Below are 17,886 nucleotides of genomic sequence, written 5' to 3' on the forward strand. Positions count from 1 at the left end.
CGGTACTGCTCACTGCTGATAGGAGGGCGTCTAGTTCTTCATTGAACTTGTCTTTCATCTCGTCCGGGTTGTTCATTGTGGGGGCATAGGCACTGATCGGGGTAGCTTGACTTCTGTTCTGTAGCTTAATGTCATAAGCTGGTCGTTCACACCCTTGGGTAGACTATCAAGTTTCCGAACAAGGTAACTCCTGACGGCGAATCCAACTTCAGTATCACGATGCTCGTCGCTGCCGCGACCGCTCCAGAGAAAAGTATATCCACCTCCTGTTTCAGTCAACTGACCTACGTTGGCAAGATGAGTTTCCTCAGGGCTGCAATGTCAATGTTGTATCTTGCAAGCTCTCTGGCAACTAAGGCTGTCCTTCTGTCTGGTCTGTCTGCTGTAGGGTTGTCCAAAAGTGTGCACACGTTCCAAATGCCAGTGGTGAGCGGTGTCACCTTGTGTTTTGTTTGTTCGACCGCAAGATGGAATCCCCGCCAGCTGCGGTAAACTGGCCAGGGTGTAGTGAAGCAGGCAATGTTTAGGGCACCTTTTCTAGCCCCTTCCTCATTCTACAGAGGTGAGCAATGCATTCCTGAAGAGGACTGCTCAGTCGCCCAGGCAGACACCAAGTTTCACTGCTGCTTCGGTCAGCGGAAAGCGGCCATTAGACCTGAACCGCCTGCGTGCAGGTCCGTGACTACAGCTCCCAGTGTATCCACACCTGCTGCTTCGTCACTTGCCTGTTGCCACAGGACTTCAAGGGTTGAACCAGACTCTGACGATGGTGTTGAGACTAGTGCTTGATTTGGATTAAAGTGAGGGAGAGTTGTGCAGCGTCAGCCTCACTCTCTCTTCCCAATTCCCATCTCGATCCAGTGGCAAGACAAGAGTCAAGACGGCTGGAGGTGGGACCAGGCGCGGTGGATGACCAGGATGTCTTCTGTGTCTTGTCCTTCTCTTCATGTTCCACAACGCCTGCAGAGGACGCCTTCTTGACTGTTGGACCTTCCATTGGTCTTGTCTGCTCAATCTGCCAGACTCTGTCTTCACATGGTGGGATAGACAACTCCCTGTCTCACTGAGGGTTGAGACCTGTCGGCTACGTTCACCTGGTTTAGCCGGCTTGTTGAGGCCGTTGCCTGGGGTGTGGTCGCTGTCACATGCAAAAGAGCTACGGGGAGCCACAAGTGAGAGCTGAGTGCCAGGTGGGGACAAAGGATGGACAAACTGCCCTAAAAAAGATGCGACATGTTCCCCCACCAAAGGTACTACTGCTCCCTGACATCCCATACATGCCCTATACCTGGATAATATTTTAATAACAGGAGTTTCCCCAGAAGAGCATTTGGCAAACCTTGAAGGGGTGCTCAAAAGAATCAGAGAGGCAGGGAAGCCACTTAAGAGAGAGAAGTGTACCTTTCAGGTCCACGAAATCAATTACCTTGGATTTAAAGTTGATGCCAAAAGGGCTACACCTTCTGGAAGAAAAAGACAAAACTCGAAAGGAAGCAGCAGTAACGTATCAGAACTCTAATTTAGTTTGGGCAAGGTTAATTCCTATGGCTGGTTTATACCAAATTATCAATATTACTGGCACCGTTGCATCTGCTTTTAAAAAAAATCAGTGTTGGTCCTGGAGCAAGTCATAAAAAGACACTTTTGAGAAAGAGAAACTTGCTTTACAATCTTCAGACTTGCTAGCCCATTTCGATCCACAGAGAGAGAGAGAATCCTTGCGCGTGATGCTTCGCCAGTTGACATAGGGGCAGTGTTGTCTCATAGAATAGAAGATGGCACAGAATGGCCCATCGCTTTTACATCACAATCCTGAACCAGTGCTGAGAGACAATACTCACACATTGAGAAAGAAGCACTGGCCATCATTTAGAGTTTAAAAAATTCCACCAGTATGTTTATGGGTCATCACCAATCCCAAGCAGCTATTAGGGTTATTTTGTAAAGACAACCCTATTCCTCGTATTGTCTCATCCAGAATCCAGCGGTGGGCTGGACTTCTAGCAGTGCACAACTGTGTACTGCAGCATAATGTGGAGATGTCAGCGTTGGACTGAGGTAATCACAGTGAGAATCACAACACCAGGTTAAAGTCCAACAGGTTTATCTGGTAGCAAAAGACGCTAAGCTTTCAGAGCGCTTGCTACACCTTCATCAGGTGAGTGGGAATTCTAGTCACAAACAGAGCATATAAAGACACAAACTCAATTTACAAAATAATGATTGGAATGCAAATCTTGACAGCTAATCAAGTCATAAAGGTACAGACAATGTGAGTGGAGAGAGAGTTAAGCGCAGGTTAAAGAGATGTGTATTGTCCCCAGACAGGACAGTTACAGAGATTTTGCAAGTCCAGGAAAGTCGTGGGGGTTACAGTGTGACATGAACCCAAGATCCCGGTTGAGGCCATCCTCGTGTGTGCGGAACTTGGCTATCAGTCTCTGCTCAGCACTGTCGTGTGTCGTGAAGGTCGCCTTGGAGGACGCTTACCTGAAGATCAGAGGCTGAATGCCTGTGACCACTGAAACGTTCCCCAACAAGAGAACAGTCTTGCCTGGTGATTGTCGAGCGATGTTCATTCATCTGTTGTCGCAGTGTCTGCATGGTCTCCCCAACGTACCATGCCTCAGGACATCCTTTCCTGCAGGTAGACAACGTTGGCTGAGTTGCAAGAGTATGTACCATATTCCTGGTGGATGGTGTTCTCACGTGAAATGATGGCATCCATGTCAATGATCTGGCACACCTTGCAGAGGTTGTAGTGGCGGGGTTGTGTGGTGTCATGATAGCCAAGTTTGCTGCAGACATTGGTCCTTTTTGAGGTTGTGCGTTTGCTTGAAGGCAAGAAGTGTGGTTGTGGGGATGGCCGTGGCGAGACGTTTGTCTTCATCAATGACATCTTGAAGGCTCCGGAGAAGATGTCATAGCTTCTACGACATCTTGACATCTTTGAGAGCTAGGAGATGTTAAGGATCTAGAGGAGTATACGGGTTGTAGGAAGGAACTTTAAAAAGGAAATTAGGAGAGCCAGAATGGGACATGAGAAGGCCTTGGCGGATAAGATTAAGGAGAACCCCAAGGTGTTCTACAAATATGTGAAGAGTAAAAGGATGAGAAGAGAAGGGATAGGACCTATAAAAGGTGAAGGGGGAAAAGTCTGTGTGGGACCGGAAGAAATGGCAGAGGTGCTTAATGAATACTTTGCCTCGGTATTCACGGTGGAAAATGATCTGGGAAGTTGTACTACAGGTTTGCGGCGGACTGAAAAGATTGAGTATGTGGATGTTAAGGAAGAGGATGTGTTGGAACTTGTAAATTCTGTCAAGATAGACAAGTCGCTGGGACCGGCTGGGATGTACCCCAGGTTACTGTGGGAGGCGAGGGAAGTGATTGCAGAGCCCCTGGCGATGATCTTTGTGTCGTTGATGGAGACGGGAGAGGTTCCGGAGGATTGCGGATGTGATTCCTATTTTCAAGAAAGGGAACGGGGATAGCCTGGGAAATTACCGACTGGTGAGTCTGACCTCAGTGGTTGGTAAGTTGATGGAGAGGATTCTGAGGGACAGGATTTATGAGCATTTAGAGAAGTTTAGTATGATCAGAAATAGTCAGCATGGCTTTGTCAAGGGCAGGTCGTGCCTTACGAGCCTGGTTGAGTTCTTTGAAAATGTGACTGAACACACTGACAAAGGAAGAGCGGTGGATGTGGTTTACATGGACTTCAGCAAGGCGTTTGATAAGGTCCCCCATGCAAGACTTCTTGAGAAGGTCCCCCTTGCAAGACTTGAGAAGGTGAGAGGGCATGGTATCCAAGGGGCTTTGGCCTTGTGGATCCAGAACTGGCTTGCCTGCAGAAGGCAGAGAGTGGTTGTGGATGGGTCTTTTTCTGCATGGAGGTCGGTCACCAGTGGAGTGCCCCAGGGATCTGTTCTAGGACCCTTACTGTTTGTCATTTTCATAAATGACCTGGATGAGGAAGTGGAGGGATGGGTTAGTAAGTTTGCCGACAACACGAAGGTTGGTGGTGTTGTGGATAGTCTGGAGGGATGTCAGAAGTTGCAGCGAGACATAGATAGGATACAAGACTGGGTAGAGAAGTGGCAGAGGAACTTCAACGCGGATAAATGTGTAGTGGTCCATTTTGGCAGGTCCAATGGGATGAAGGAGTACAATATCAAGGATAGGACTTCTAGCAGTGTTGAGGAGCAGAAGGACATTGGGGTCCGGGTCCATAGGACTCTTAAATTGGCCTCGCAGGTGGAGGATGTGGTCAAGAAGGCGTATGGTGTGCTAGCCTTCATTAATCGAGGGATTTAGGAGTCGGGAGGTAATGCTGCAACTTTATAAGACCCTTGTCAGACCCCACTTGGAGTACTGTGCACAGTTCTGGTCGCCTCACTACAGGAAGGATGTGGAAGCTATTGAGAGGGTGCAGAGGAGAATTACAAGGATGTTGCCTGGATTGGGAGGCATGTCTTATGAAGATAGGTTGAGGTAGCTAGGTCTCTTCTCCCTGGAGAGATGAAAATTGAGAGGCGACCTGATAGAGGTTTATAAAATGTTGAGAGGAATAGATAGGGTGGATTCTTGGAGGCTTTTCCCCAGGCTGAAATGGTCGCTCCGAGAGGACATAGGTTTAAGGTGCTGGGGAGCAAGTACAGAGGAGATGTTAGGGGTAAGTTTTTCTCTCAGAGGGTGGTGAGTGAGTGGAATTGGCTGCCGTCGGTGGTGGTAGAGGTGAACTCGCTGGGGTCTTTTAAAAGACTTCTGGATGAGTACATGGGATTTAGTGGGATTGAGTGTTATAGATAGGCCTGGTATGTAGGGATATGATCGGTGCAATTTGTGGGCCGAAGGGCCTGCTTGTGCTGTAGTGTTCTATGTAAGATGAAGGCATGTAAAATCATCAGCATCAATACACCCCTCCCTGATGAGCTCAATGCATTTTACACCTGTTTTGAGTAAGAGGTCAGCAAAAGCATGCCCTGCACGCCTTGGACGAGCCTATATTTGGGGTCACCATCGCAGACATCAGAGCAGTCTTCTCAAAGGTCAACCCACAGAAAGCAACTGGCCCAGATGGGGTACCTGGATGAGCACTCAGATCTTAGGTGGATCAGCTGGCGGGGGTATTCGCAGACATCTTTAACCTCTCTTTACAACAATCTGAGGTTCCTGCCTACTTCAAGATGATGACCGTCCTTCCTATGACACTGAAGTCAGTGGAGTTGTGGACAGTGCAGAAGGATGTTGCAGGTTACAGAGGGACGTGGATAAGCTGCAGAGCTGGGCTGAGAGGTGGCAAATGGAGTTTAATGTGGAAAAGTGTGAAGTGATTCACTTTGGAAGGAATAACAGGAATACAGAGTACTGGGCTAATTGTAAGATACTTGGTCGTGTGGATGAGCAGAGAGATCTCGGTGTCCATGTGCATAGATCCCTGAAAGTTGGCACCCAGGTTGATAGGGTTGAAGGCGTACAGCGTGTTAGCTTTTATTGTTAGAAGGATAGAGTTTCGGAGCCGTGAGGTCATGTTACAGCTGTACAAAACTCTGGTGCGGCCGCACTTGGAGTATTGCGTACAGTTCTGGTCGCAGCATTAGAGGAAGGATGTGGAAGCATTAGAAAGGGTGCAGAGGAGGTTTACCAGAATGTTGCCTGGGATGGTGGGAAGGTCTTACGAGGAAAGGTTGAGGGACTTGAGGCTGTTTTTGTTAGAGAGAAGGATAAGAGGCATGCAAGATGATCAGAGGATTAGATGGGGTGGACAGTGAGAGCCTTTTTCCTCAGATGGAGATGGCCAGCATGAGGGGACATAGCTTTAAATTGAGGGGTGATAGATATAGGACAGATGTCAGAGGTAGGTTCTTTACTCAGAGTAGTAAGGGTGTGGAATGCCCTGCCTGCAACAGTAATGAATTCACCAACATTAAGAGCATTTAAATGGTCATTGGATAAACATTGGGATGATATTGGAATAGTGTAGGTTAGATGGGCGTTAGATTGTTGCGTCAACCTGTGAAACCATTGAGGGCCGAAGGGACTGTACTGCGCTGTAATGTTCTACGTTCTATACTAAGAAAAGCCAAGCAGCATGCTTTAATGACTATCGTTAGGTGGCTCTGACTTTGTGGGCAGCACGGTAGCACAGTGGTTAGCACTGCTGCTTCACAGCTCCAGGGACTTGACTTCGATTCCCGGCTCGGGTCACTATCTGTGTGGAGTTTGCACATTCTGCTCGTGTCTGCGTGGGTTTCCTCTGGGTGCTCCGTTTTCCTCCCACAGTCCAAAGATGTGCAGGTTAGGTTGATTGGCCATGCTAAAATTGCCCCTTGGAGTCCTGAGATGCCTAGGTTAGAGGGATTAGCAGGTAAATATGTAGGGACATGGGGGTAGGGCCTGGGTGGGATTGTGGTCCGTGCAGACTCGATGGGCCAAATGGCCTCTTTCTGTACTGTAGGGTTTCTGTGATTCTATGAAATATTAGTCATGGCACGAATCAATTCCAGCCTCCCAGACTGCCTGGATCCACTACAGTTTGCCTACCACAGCAGACGCCATCTTCCTGGCACTGCATTCAAACTGGAATACCTAGATAACAAAGCCACTTATGTCAAACTCCTATTTGTTGACTGAAGCTCAGCCTTCAACACCATTATTCTCACGAAACTCATCTCAAGTTTCGTGGCCTGGGCCTCAGCCCCTCCTCTGCAACTGGAACTTCCTAACCCACAGACCACAGTCAGTCAGGATAGACACAATTCCTCCTCAACACCTGTGCCCCACAAGGCTGTGTCCTCAGCCCCCTACTACTTATTCACCTATGACTGCAGTCAAATTCCTCTAAAATTCAATTTTCAAGTTTGCTGATGACAGCACCGCAGTAGGTCAGATCTCAAACAATGACGAGACAGAGTACAGGAATGAGATAGAGAATCTGGTGAACTGGTGCAGCAACAATAATCTCTCCCTCAATGTCAACAAAACAAAGGAAATTGTTATCGACTTCAGGAAGTGTAAAGGAGAACATGCCCCTGTCTACGTCAACGGGGATGAAGTAGAAATCATCGAGAGCTTCAAGTTCTTCGGTGCCCAAATCACCAATAACCTGTCCTGGTCCCTCTATGTCAAAAGTATAGTTAAGGAAGCCCCACCAACGCCTTTACTTTCTCAGAATAGGAGATTTGGCGTGTCAGCTATAACTCACCATCTTTTACAGATGCACCAGAGAAGAAAACATCCTTTCTGGTTGTATCACAGCTTGGTATGGTTCCTACTCTATCCAAGACCACAAGAAACTACAAAGGGTTATGAACAAAGCCTAGTCCATCACTCAAACCAGCCTCCCATCCATTAACTCTGTCTACACTTCTACAAGTGTCTACACTTGTCAGGCCTCACTTGGAGTACTGTGCGCAGTTCTGGTCGCCTCACTATAAGGAGGACGTAGAAGCTATTGAAAGGGTACAGAGGAGATTTACAAGGATGTTGCCTGGACTGGGAGGCATGCCTTGTGAAGTTAGGTTGAGGGAGCTGGGACTCTTCTCCCTGGAGAGACGAAGGTTGAGAAGCGACCTGATAGAAGTTTATAAAATGTTGAGAGGAATAGATAGGGTGGATTCTCAGAGGCTATTTCCCCGGGTTGAAATGGTCACTACGAGAGGACACAGATTTAAGGTGCGGGGAGGCAAGTACAGAAGTGATGTTAGGGGTAAGTTTTTCACTCAGAGGGTGGTGAGTGAATGGAATTGGCTGCCGTCAGTGGTGGTGGAGGCGAACTCGCTGGGGTCTTTTAAAAGACTTCTGGATGAGTATATGGGGTTTAATGGGATTGGGGGTTATAGATGGGTCTATGGATTGGTAGGTGTTGATGTGATCGGCGCAACTCGTGGGCCGAAGGGCCTGTTTGTGCTGTAGTGTTCTATGTTCCCGCTACCTTGGAAAAGCAGCCAGTATGATTAAAGACCCCCACGCACCCCGGACATTCTCTCTTCCACCTTCTTCCATCGGGAAAAAGATACAAAAGTCTGAAGTCACGTACCGACTGACTCAAGAACGGCTTCTTCCCTGCTGCTGTCAGACTTTTGAATGGATTTACCTTCTATTAAATTGATCTTTCTCTACACCCTAGCTAGGACTATAACACTATACTCTGCACTCTCCCCTGTCTTTCTCTGTGCGCTATGTTTTGTCTGTATAGCACGCGAGAAACAATACTTTTCTTTGTATACAAATACACGTGACAATAATAAACCAAATCAAATTCTCCTAAGAGGAATGTTAGTCAGGAATTATGCAATGCTTACCCTAGTCAGAGCAAAATGCAGATGCTTGCCACAAGTTATACTTGGTGTCCAGGCATTGACAAGAATATTGAGAATCTGGTCAGACGTTTGTGATTGATGCCAGTTGAAACAAACACTGCCTCCTTTGGCTCACTTGCACCCTTGAGAGTGGCCTGGCTGACCTTGGGCCTGGTTACATATGGATTCCGCTGCTCCCTCTGTGGGCACCATGCTCCTAATTATTGTTGATGCCCATTCCAAGCAGCTTGATATTCCAGAAATGAAAACAAGAATGTCCGCTGTGACGATGGACAAGCCTTTGCTACGCACGTCCTGCAGGACGATTTGGTCTCTGATATTGGCACTGCCTTTACGGGGCAGAGTTTCAGCATTTCATTGCAAAATAACGGAACACAACTTACAGGGGAGGTGATAGCCCAGTGGTATTATCACGAGACTATTAATCCAGAAGCTCAGCTGATGTTCTGGGGACCCGGGTTTGAATCCCACCACGGCAGCTGGTGGAATTTGAATTCAATAAAAAAAATCTGGAATTAAGAATCTGCTGATGCCCATTGTCGATTGTCGGGAAAAACCCATCTGGTTCACTAATGTCCTTTAGGGAAGGAAATCTGCAATTCTTACTGGTCTGGCCTACATATGACTTCAGAGCCACAGCAATGTGGGTGACTCTCAACAGCCCTCCAAAGGTAACTAGGGATGGGCAATAAACACTAGCCCAGCCAGCGAGGCCTGAATAATGAAACATAATCAACCATCCCTCTCTACTGACTTTGCTGCCCTCGCTGCTTGACCCATTGAGCCATCTCCATCTGCCTCGATTTGCATGTTCAACCTCAGTTCCATGGAGGGGTTGAAGAAGTTGGGACTCCTAAGAGAAGGGAAGATTGAGAGGCAATTTGATTGAGGGGTTCAAAATCACTAGGATATTGTTGGGACTATGGGACAGAATCAGGAGGGAGAAACTGTTTGCATTGCCAGGAGACTCGGGAACCAAAAGGGAATTGGCATGGGTTTCTTCCGGGTGCTCCAGTTTCCTCCCACAGTCCGAAAGATGTGCGGGTGAGGTGGATTAACCTTGCTAAATTGTCCCTTCGTTTCAAGAGGACTAGCTAGGGTAAATACGTGGGGCTACGGGGATAGGGCCTGGATGGGATTGTTGACGATAAAGGTCTGATGGGCTGAATGGCCTCTTTCTGCACTGTAGGGATTCTGTGACACGTTGAAGACAGTTGGTGAAAGAATCAAGGGAAGCATGAAGAGAAACTTTCTCACACAGTGAGTAGTTAGGATAGGAAAGGCACTGTTGGATAGAGGGACAGAGGCAGGATCAATTGAGGCTTTTAGCCAGGAGTTAGACTGTTACCTGAAAAGGAAGGTGGTGCTGGCCATGGGGAGATGACAAGAGTGGTACAATGGTGAACTGCTTGTGCAGAGACAATGGGCCGAATGGCCACTTCCAGTGCTGTAGCTGTCCTGGTATGTTGAGTGGCCATGGTTTGAGCTTCACTGCATCAGTCAGGCCGGCTGGGGGAGGAACTTGACTTTGTGAGCCGAGCAGAAGCTGGGCCACCCAGTCGATAAGGGTGCTGTGAGCCCCTCACCCTGACGTGTGCGCATACATGTGACAGCTGGTAGAATACCGTTCAGGGAGAAAGACACCTACACTGCGCCTGTGTACATTCCCTGTGTGACAGCATTTCCCTCCTTTTTCTCAGAGCCTATGAGATTGAAAAGAGATTGAACACGGCCGATCTCTTCAAGTTCCCCAACTTTGAGACTATCTGCTGGTATGTTGGGAAGCACTTGTTGGACACGTTCAGAGGTAAGTGGGCAAGGCAGCTTGGGGTGGGAGCAATTTTTCATGTGAGGCTCACTCAATCCTGTGCGTTATTAATGGGAAGACGTGTTGCAGCCTCTAACTCTTCCCTACAGGTCTGCGAGAGAACCAGCGACATCCAGCCAATTACCTCGTGCACGGCGCCAAATCGCTGAATGTGGCCTTCCGGTCGTGGATCAAGAAGGAGGTAACGTCCACCACAACACCCCCTAATATCGTGAGCAATGTTGGGTCCTGTACTGAAGGTAGGGTGTGCTGGGCCCTGGAGAGCATCCAGAAGTGGTTCACAAGAATGATCCCAGGAACGAAAGGCTTGATGTGTGAGGAGAGTTTAAGAGATTAAGTCAGTTAGGATTATATTCACTGGAGTTTAGAAGATTGAGAGGGTATCACATAGAAACTTATAAAATTCTAACAGGGTTAGACAGGGTAGATTCAGAAAGAATGTTCCCGATGGTGGGGGGAGTCCAGAACTAGGGGTCAGAGTTTGAGGATAAGGGGGAAACCTTTTAGAACTGAGGTGAGGAGAAATTTCTTCACCCAGAGGGTGGGGAATGTGTGGAATTCACTCCCACAGAAAGTAGTTGAGGCCAAAATGTTGTGTGATTTCAGGAAGAAATTAGATATCGCTCTTGGGGCTAAAGGGATCGAGGGATATGGGGGGGGGGGGGAATCAGGATATTGAATTTGATGATCAGCCATGATCAAAATGAATGGGGGAGCAGCTCGAAGGGCTGAATGGCCTCCTCCTGTTTCTAGTTTCTATGTTTGAAGATTCTGGGTCTGTACTCAATGGAATTTAGAGGGATGAGGAGGGATTTCACTGAAACTTACAGAATACTGAAAGGCCTATATAGAGTGGATATGGGGAAGATGTCACCATTAGTAGGAGACTGGGACCCAAGGACACAGACTCAGAATGAAGGGACAACCCTTTAGAACTGAGATGAGGAGGAATTTTTTTCAGCCAAAGGATGGTGAATCCATGGAATTCATTGCCACAGAAGGCTGTGGAGGTCAGGTCATTGAGTGTCTTTAAGAGAGAGATAGAGAGGTTCTTGATTGGTAAGGGGATAGAAAGTTACAGGGAAAAGGCAGGAGAATGGGGTTGAAAAACTTATCAGCCATGATCAAATGGTGGAGCAGACACGATGGGCCAAATGGCCTAATTCTGCTCCCATATCTTATGGTCTAAAATCTTTCCCAAAATCACCATCCCCACTCCTCCAACAAAAACCAACCAGTAACACGGTTAGAATATAGAACATTATAGCACAGAACAGACCCTTAATGTTGTGCCGAGCTATGTCCAATCCTAAGGTCAAGCTATCCCCTCCCTATAATTCTGGAGTTATGGGAAGGCAGTGGCCCAGTGGTATTATCCCTTGACTATTAATCCAGAAACTCAGCTAATGTCCTGGGGACCCGGGTTCAAATCCCACCGTGGGATCTGGAATTAAGAATCTACTGGTGACCGTGAAACCATTGTCAATTGTCAGAAAAAGCCATCGAGTTTCCTTAGGGAAGGAAATCTGCTGTCCTTAGCCGTTCTGGCTTACATGTGACTCCAGAGCCACAGCAGTGTGGTTGACTGCCCTTCAAGGGCAGCTAGGGATGGACAATAAATGCTGGCCAGCCAGTGACACTTGTGTCCCATGGATGAATTTTTAAAAAATCATGAGGTATGTGGAAGCTGAGAGTGAGGATTGAATTTCCAGGACCACAGGATGAGGAAAACAAGCAGCACAATGGTGGGTGAGTGAAACAGACAGTGTAGCTGAAGGGTATGTTGGGTAGGTGAGAACTCAAACACACAACTCACGGCCATTGAAGTTTGGCTCCTGGAGTACTGTGCACTTTAACCAGATGGACTGCAAGAAAATGAGGTTTTTTTTATTCCCCTGGTACTGTGCTGGCACGGTGGTTAGCACAGCTGCCTCACGGCATCAGGGACCTGGGTTCGATTCCCGGCTTGGGTCAGTTTGTCGAGGCTACACATTCTCCCCACGACTGTGGATTTCCTCTGGGTGCACCGGTTTCCTCCCACAGTCTGAAAGACGTGCTGATTAGGGTGGATTGGCCGTGCTAAATTCTCCTTCGGTGTACCCGAGCAGGTGCCAGAGTGTGGCCATTAGGGGATTTTCACAGTAACTTCATTGCAGTGTTAATGTAAGCCTACTCGTGAGTAATAAATAAACTTTAACTTTAAAAATGCTGCATTAACCCACATGGGAAAGCTTCACTCTGAGAAACAAAGCTATTTACGGTGGAAATCACTGCTAATTGCTTTCTTATCCAGAAGTCAGCTCCTCAACACAGTCACTCACCCAGCTAGCCCTGCTGCCCAGCTCCTGGCTGCACACCTCTTCTCTCACTCACATTTTCTCACATCAGGCTTCTTAGACTCCAGGGTGCTTCCAGTTCGTTTGATAATGTTCCTAATTCCCACCCAGAGCTCTGAGCTGCTATTCAGCAACCCAGGGTTTAGTCCATGCTGCCACCACCCGCACCTCACTGCATCTGGTTCCAGCTTGTCAAAGACACTCTCCGTACAGCGAGGGTCCCTACAGAGTCCTCCCTCCTAACATCGCCCCCCTGCTGCAGGAAGCCTCCACTACACTGCTGTGATGGAGGGAAGGCAGCAGCTAAACAGTGCACAGTGAATTCCTGACATGTAACCAACTGTCTGATGTGAAAGTGCTGATGGGGTGTGAGTTAATTATTCAAAAACTGACCCTCCCGCAGTGCGGCGCTCCCTCGGCACCGAGCCTCCCGCAGTGCGGCGCTCCCTCGGCACCGAGCCTCCCGCAGTGCGGCGCTCCCTCGGCACCGAGCCTCCCGCAGTGCGGCGCTCCCTCGGCACCGAGCCTCCCATCTTTGAAATTGTTGCAGCGACGGACTACCAGGTTCACTCAAATCGTATGGGGAAAGTGCTAAGGATAAAGTTGAAATTCAAAGTTTATTTATTGGTTTCACAAGTAGGTTTACATTAACATTGCAATTAAGTTACTGTGAAAATCCCCTCGTCGCCACACTCTGGCACCTCTTTGGGTATACTGAGGGAGAATTTAGCATGGCCAGTGCACCTAAACAGCATGTCTTTCAGACTGTGGGCGGAAACCGGAACACCCGGAGGAAACCCATGCAGGCATGGGGAGAATGTGCAAACTCCACATAGGCAGTGACCCAACCCGGGAATTGAACCCGGGTCCCTGGCGCTGTGAGGCAGCAGTGCTAACCCACTGTACCACTGTGCAGCCGTGGGGTTGCGATTCAGCCATGATCATATTGAATTGTGGAGCAGTCTCGATGGGCCGAATGGCCTACTTCTGTTCCTATTTTCTACGTTTCTCTAATATCGTGGGCTGAAAGTTTAGATGCTGAAGAGGATGACATGATTGAGGGATTTCTCTGATTGTAAGAAAGACAATCTATTTCCTCTGATAGTGGGGAGGTGGAGTGGGAGCGGCGGGGGCAGGGCAGGGCAGGGCTGGAGTGGGGGAGTGCGGGGCGGGACGACAGCAGAGCGGAGGCAGGGCTAGAACAGGGGTGCGTGGGGCTCGAGCAGGTCAGGGTAGGGCGGAGCGGGGCTAGAACAGGGGTGCGTGGGGCTCGAGCAGGTCGGGGTAGGGCGGAGCGGGACTACAACAGGGGTGCGTGGGGCTCGAGCAGGTCGGGGTAGGGTGAAGCGGGGCTACAACAGGGGTGCGTGGGGCTCGAGCAGGTCGGGGTAGGGTGAAGCGGGGCTACAACAGGGGTGCGTGGGGCTCGAGCAGGTCAGGGTAGGGCGGAGCGGGGCTACAACAGGGGTGCGTGGGGCTCGAGCGGGTCGGGGTAGGGCGGAGCGGGGCTACAACAGGGGTGCGTGGGGCTCGAGCAGGTCGGGGTAGGGCGAAGCGGGGCTACAACAGGGGTGCGTGGGGCTCGAGCAGGTCGGGGTAGGGTGAAGCGGGGCTACAACAGGGGTGCGTGGGGCTCGAGCGGGTCGGGGTAGGGTGAAGCGGGGCTACAACAGGGGTGCGTGGGGCTCGAGCGGGTCGGGGTAGGGCGGAGCGGGGCTACAACAGGGGTGCGTGGGGCTCGAGCGGGTCGGGGTAGGGCGGAGCGGGGCTACAACAGGGGTGCGTGGGGCTCGAGCAGGTCGGGGTAGGGCGGAGCGGGGCTACAACAGGGGTGCGTGGGGCTCGAGCAGGTCGGGGTAGGGTGAAGCGGGGCTACAACAGGGGTGCGTGGGGCTCGAGCAGGTCGGGGTAGGGCGGAGCGGGGCTACAACAGGGGTGCGTGGGGCTCGAGCAGGTCGGGGTAGGGTGAAGCGGGGCTACAACAGGGGTGCGTGGGGCTCGAGCAGGTCGGGGTAGGGTGAAGCGGGGCTACAACAGGGGTGCGTGGGGCTCGAGCAGGTCGGGGTAGGGCGGAGCGGGGCTACAACAGGGGTGCGTGGGGCTCGAGCAGGTCGGGGTAGGGTGAAGCGGGGCTACAACAGGGGTGCGTGGGGCTCGAGCAGGTCGGGGTAGGGCGGAGCGGGGCTACAACAGGGGTGCGTGGGGCTCGAGCAGGTCGGGGTAGGGCGGAGCGGGGCTACAACAGGGGTGCGTGGGGCTCGAGCAGGTCAGGGTAGGGCGGAGCGGGGCTACAACAGGGGTGCGTGGGGCTCGAGCAGGTCGGGGTAGGGTGAAGCGGGGCTACAACAGGGGTGCGTGGGGCTCGAGCAGGTCGGGGTAGGGTGAAGCGGGGCTACAACAGGGGTGCGTGGGGCTCGAGCGGAGCAGGGTAGGGCGGGACGGGGCTAGGGGGCGAAGGGTGGGAAGAACAAGGTGGGGGATAACCTGAAAATGAGATTCAGGCCATTCGGGCCGATGTCAGGAAGCACTTACTCACACAAAGGGCACCAGGAACCTGAACCCTCTATCAGGCTACTGAGTCTTTGTCCAATCAGGAAATTCAAAACAAGATTCAGGGTGCAGAAGTGAGCTGGGACAATGGAATGAAGATGTAGACCAGCCTGGATTGAATTGAATGGTGGAACGGGTTCAAGAGGGGCAGAAAGGCCTCCTCCTGTTCCTGTGTAACAGGCTTGAGAGGGGCTGAGTGGCCTCCTCCTGTTCCTATGTAACAGGCTTGAGAGGGGCTGAATGGCCTGCTCCTGTTCCTATGTGACCGGTTCAAGAGCAGGGATTGTATGGTCTCCTACAATTCCTGTATATTAGGATCAATAGGGGCTGAATGGCCTCCTCCAGTTGCTGTATATTTGGTTTGATTTATTATTGTCACGTGTATTGGGATGCAGACAAAGCATACCATACATAGAGAAGGAAAGAAGAGGGTACAGAATGTAGTGCACAAAAGAGTGAGAATAGAGTTTTAGAAACATGGAACGAGAATGAAATATACAGTTGGAGGGAATGCTGGGCACAGCTTGTAAGAAGTCGCCACGTCCCAGTGCTATCTTGGAGATCATGAAACAGGGCTGAATGGCCTCCACTAGTCTCATAATGTCAGTGAAGTTGGGAGGTTTTTGTACAAAATGGTTTAATTGCTGCTGCTTTATTTTCTGCATGTTAGGCTCTCTCTGAGCACGAGGATGAAATTCCAGAGACCATTAGGACTGCACAACTCATCAAAGATCTCGCCAAAGAGATTCGCCTGGTGGATGTGAGTGTTACACGCTGTGTGTCTGCTGTACTTCCAACTGTTTCCAGACATGCTGACCCATTCCCTGGGGCAAATGTTTCACCTGTACTAGCTCCACCCACTCCTCACTGCCCCTCCTGCTCCACCCCGCACAGTGCAGCACTCCCTCAGCACAGAACCCCCACCCACAGTGCAGCACTCCCTCAGCACAGAACCCCCACCCACAGTGCGGCACTCCCTCAGCACGGAACCCCCCCCCCCCCCCCCACACAGTGCGGCGCTCCCTCAGCACGGAACCCCCTCCCCACACAGTGCGGCGCTCCCTCGGCACTGACCCTCCCATAGTGCGGCGCTCCCTCGGCACCGACCCTCCCACGGTGCGGCGCTCCCTCGGCACTGACCCTCCCACAGTGCGGCGCTCCCTCGGCACTGACCCTCCCATAGTGCGGCGCTCCCTCGGCACCGACCCTCCCACGGTGCGGCGCTCCCTCGGCACCGACCCTCCCACGGTGCGGCGCTCCCTCGGCACTGACCCTCCCACAGTGCGGCGCTCCCTCGGCACTGACCCTCCCACAGTGCGGCGCTCCCTCGGCACTGACCCTCCCACAGTGCGGCACTCCCTCAGCACCGACCCTCCCACAGTGCGGCGCTCCCTCGGCACCGACCCTCCCACAGTGCGGCGCTCCCTCGGCACTGACCCTCCCACAGTGCGGCGCTCCCTCAGCACCGACCCTCCCACAGTGCGGCGCTCCCTCGGCACCGACCCTCCCACAGTGCGGCGCTCCCTCGGCACTGACCCTCCCACAGTGCGGCGCTCCCTCGGCACTGACCCTCCCACAGTGCGGCGCTCCCTCGGCACTGACCCTCCCACAGTGCGGCGCTCCCTCGGCACTGACCCTCCCACAGTGCGGCGCTCCCTCAGCACCGACCCTCCCACAGTGCGGCGCTCCCTCGGCACCGACCCTCCCACAGTGCGGCGCTCCCTCGGCACCGACCCTCCCACAGTGCGGCGCTCCCTCGGCACCGACCCTCCCACAGTGCGGCGCTCCCTCGGCACCGACCCTCCCACAGTGCGGCGCTCCCTCGGCACTGACCCTCCCACAGTGCGGCGCTCCCTCAGCACTGACCCTCCCACAGTGCGGCGCTCCCTCAGCACTGACCCTCCCACAGTGCGGCGCTCCCTCAGTGCCTCTCGGGGACTATTTGAAACTATTTGCTGGCTATACTTTGTCAGACCGCAGGGAAGACGGGCGGGCCGTTCGGCCTACACCGCAGTCCACAGACGCTCACCGCTCCCGGCAACAATGAGAAACCCGGCCGTAAGAGGGGAAGCCTGCCGAAGGACAGTGGTAAGAGAAAGGGAAAGAGAGGGAAGGAGCCGGTGGGATTGCTGACACCAGACCTGGATCTCCTGGAGATGCACACCAAACAGACACTGAAGAAACTGGAGTCTCCCAAAAAGGAAAAGGTGAGGGTGTTAACCTGCGGTGGTCAGTGTGTCTCCTGCTCAGATATCCCCGCTCCCCCTCCTCCTCCTCGTCCTCCTCGTCCTCGTCCTCGTCCTCCTCGTCCTCGTCCTCGTCCTTTCCCGCTCCCCCTCCTCTCCTTTCCCGCTCCCCCTCCTCTCCTTTCCCGCTCCCCCTCCTCCTCTCCTTTCCCACTCCCCCTCCCCCCTCCTCTCCCGCCCGCCCCTCACCAGCACCCCACCTGCCCCCCTCACCCCTGTGTCCCCCCCCTCACCCCTGTGTCCCCCCCCCTCACCCCTGTGTCCCCCCCCTCACCCCTGTGTCCCCCCCCTCACCCCTGTGTCCCCCCCCTCACCCCTGTGTCCCCCCCCCTCACCCCTGTGTCCCCCCCCTCACCCCTGTGTCCCCCCCCTCACCCCTGTGTCCCCCCCCCTCACCCCTGTGTCCCCCCCCCTCACCCCTGTGTCCCCCCCCCTCACCCCTGTGTCCCCCCCCCTCACCCCTGTGTCCCCCCCCTCACCCCTGTGTCCCCCCCCCTCACCCCTGTGTCCCCCCCCCTCACCCCTGTGTCCCCCCCCCTCACCCCTGTGTCCCCCCCCCTCACCCCTGTGTCCCCCCCCCTCACCCCTGTGTCCCCCCCTCC

General features: G+C 52.3%; 1 protein-coding gene across 1 annotated transcript in view; it reads left to right on the forward strand.

Moving 5' to 3' along the window:
* Positions 1-17,886, forward strand: part of phf8 (PHD finger protein 8) — a 60,147-nt gene that overhangs the window by 25,506 nt on the left and 16,755 nt on the right. Inside the window, exons 9-12 of the mRNA XM_080182814.1 lie at positions 10,025-10,131; positions 10,242-10,333; positions 15,709-15,798; positions 17,012-17,245. Coding sequence (XP_080038940.1) covers positions 10,025-10,131; positions 10,242-10,333; positions 15,709-15,798; positions 17,012-17,245 — 523 coding nt within the window. The remainder of the gene's footprint in view (positions 1-10,024; positions 10,132-10,241; positions 10,334-15,708; positions 15,799-17,011; positions 17,246-17,886) is intronic.

Source organism: Carcharhinus amblyrhynchos, unplaced genomic scaffold, assembly GCF_965287045.1.
Source record: "Carcharhinus amblyrhynchos unplaced genomic scaffold, sCarAmb.v2.hapA scaffold_90, whole genome shotgun sequence".
Classification (NCBI taxonomy): domain Eukaryota; kingdom Metazoa; phylum Chordata; class Chondrichthyes; order Carcharhiniformes; family Carcharhinidae; genus Carcharhinus; species Carcharhinus amblyrhynchos.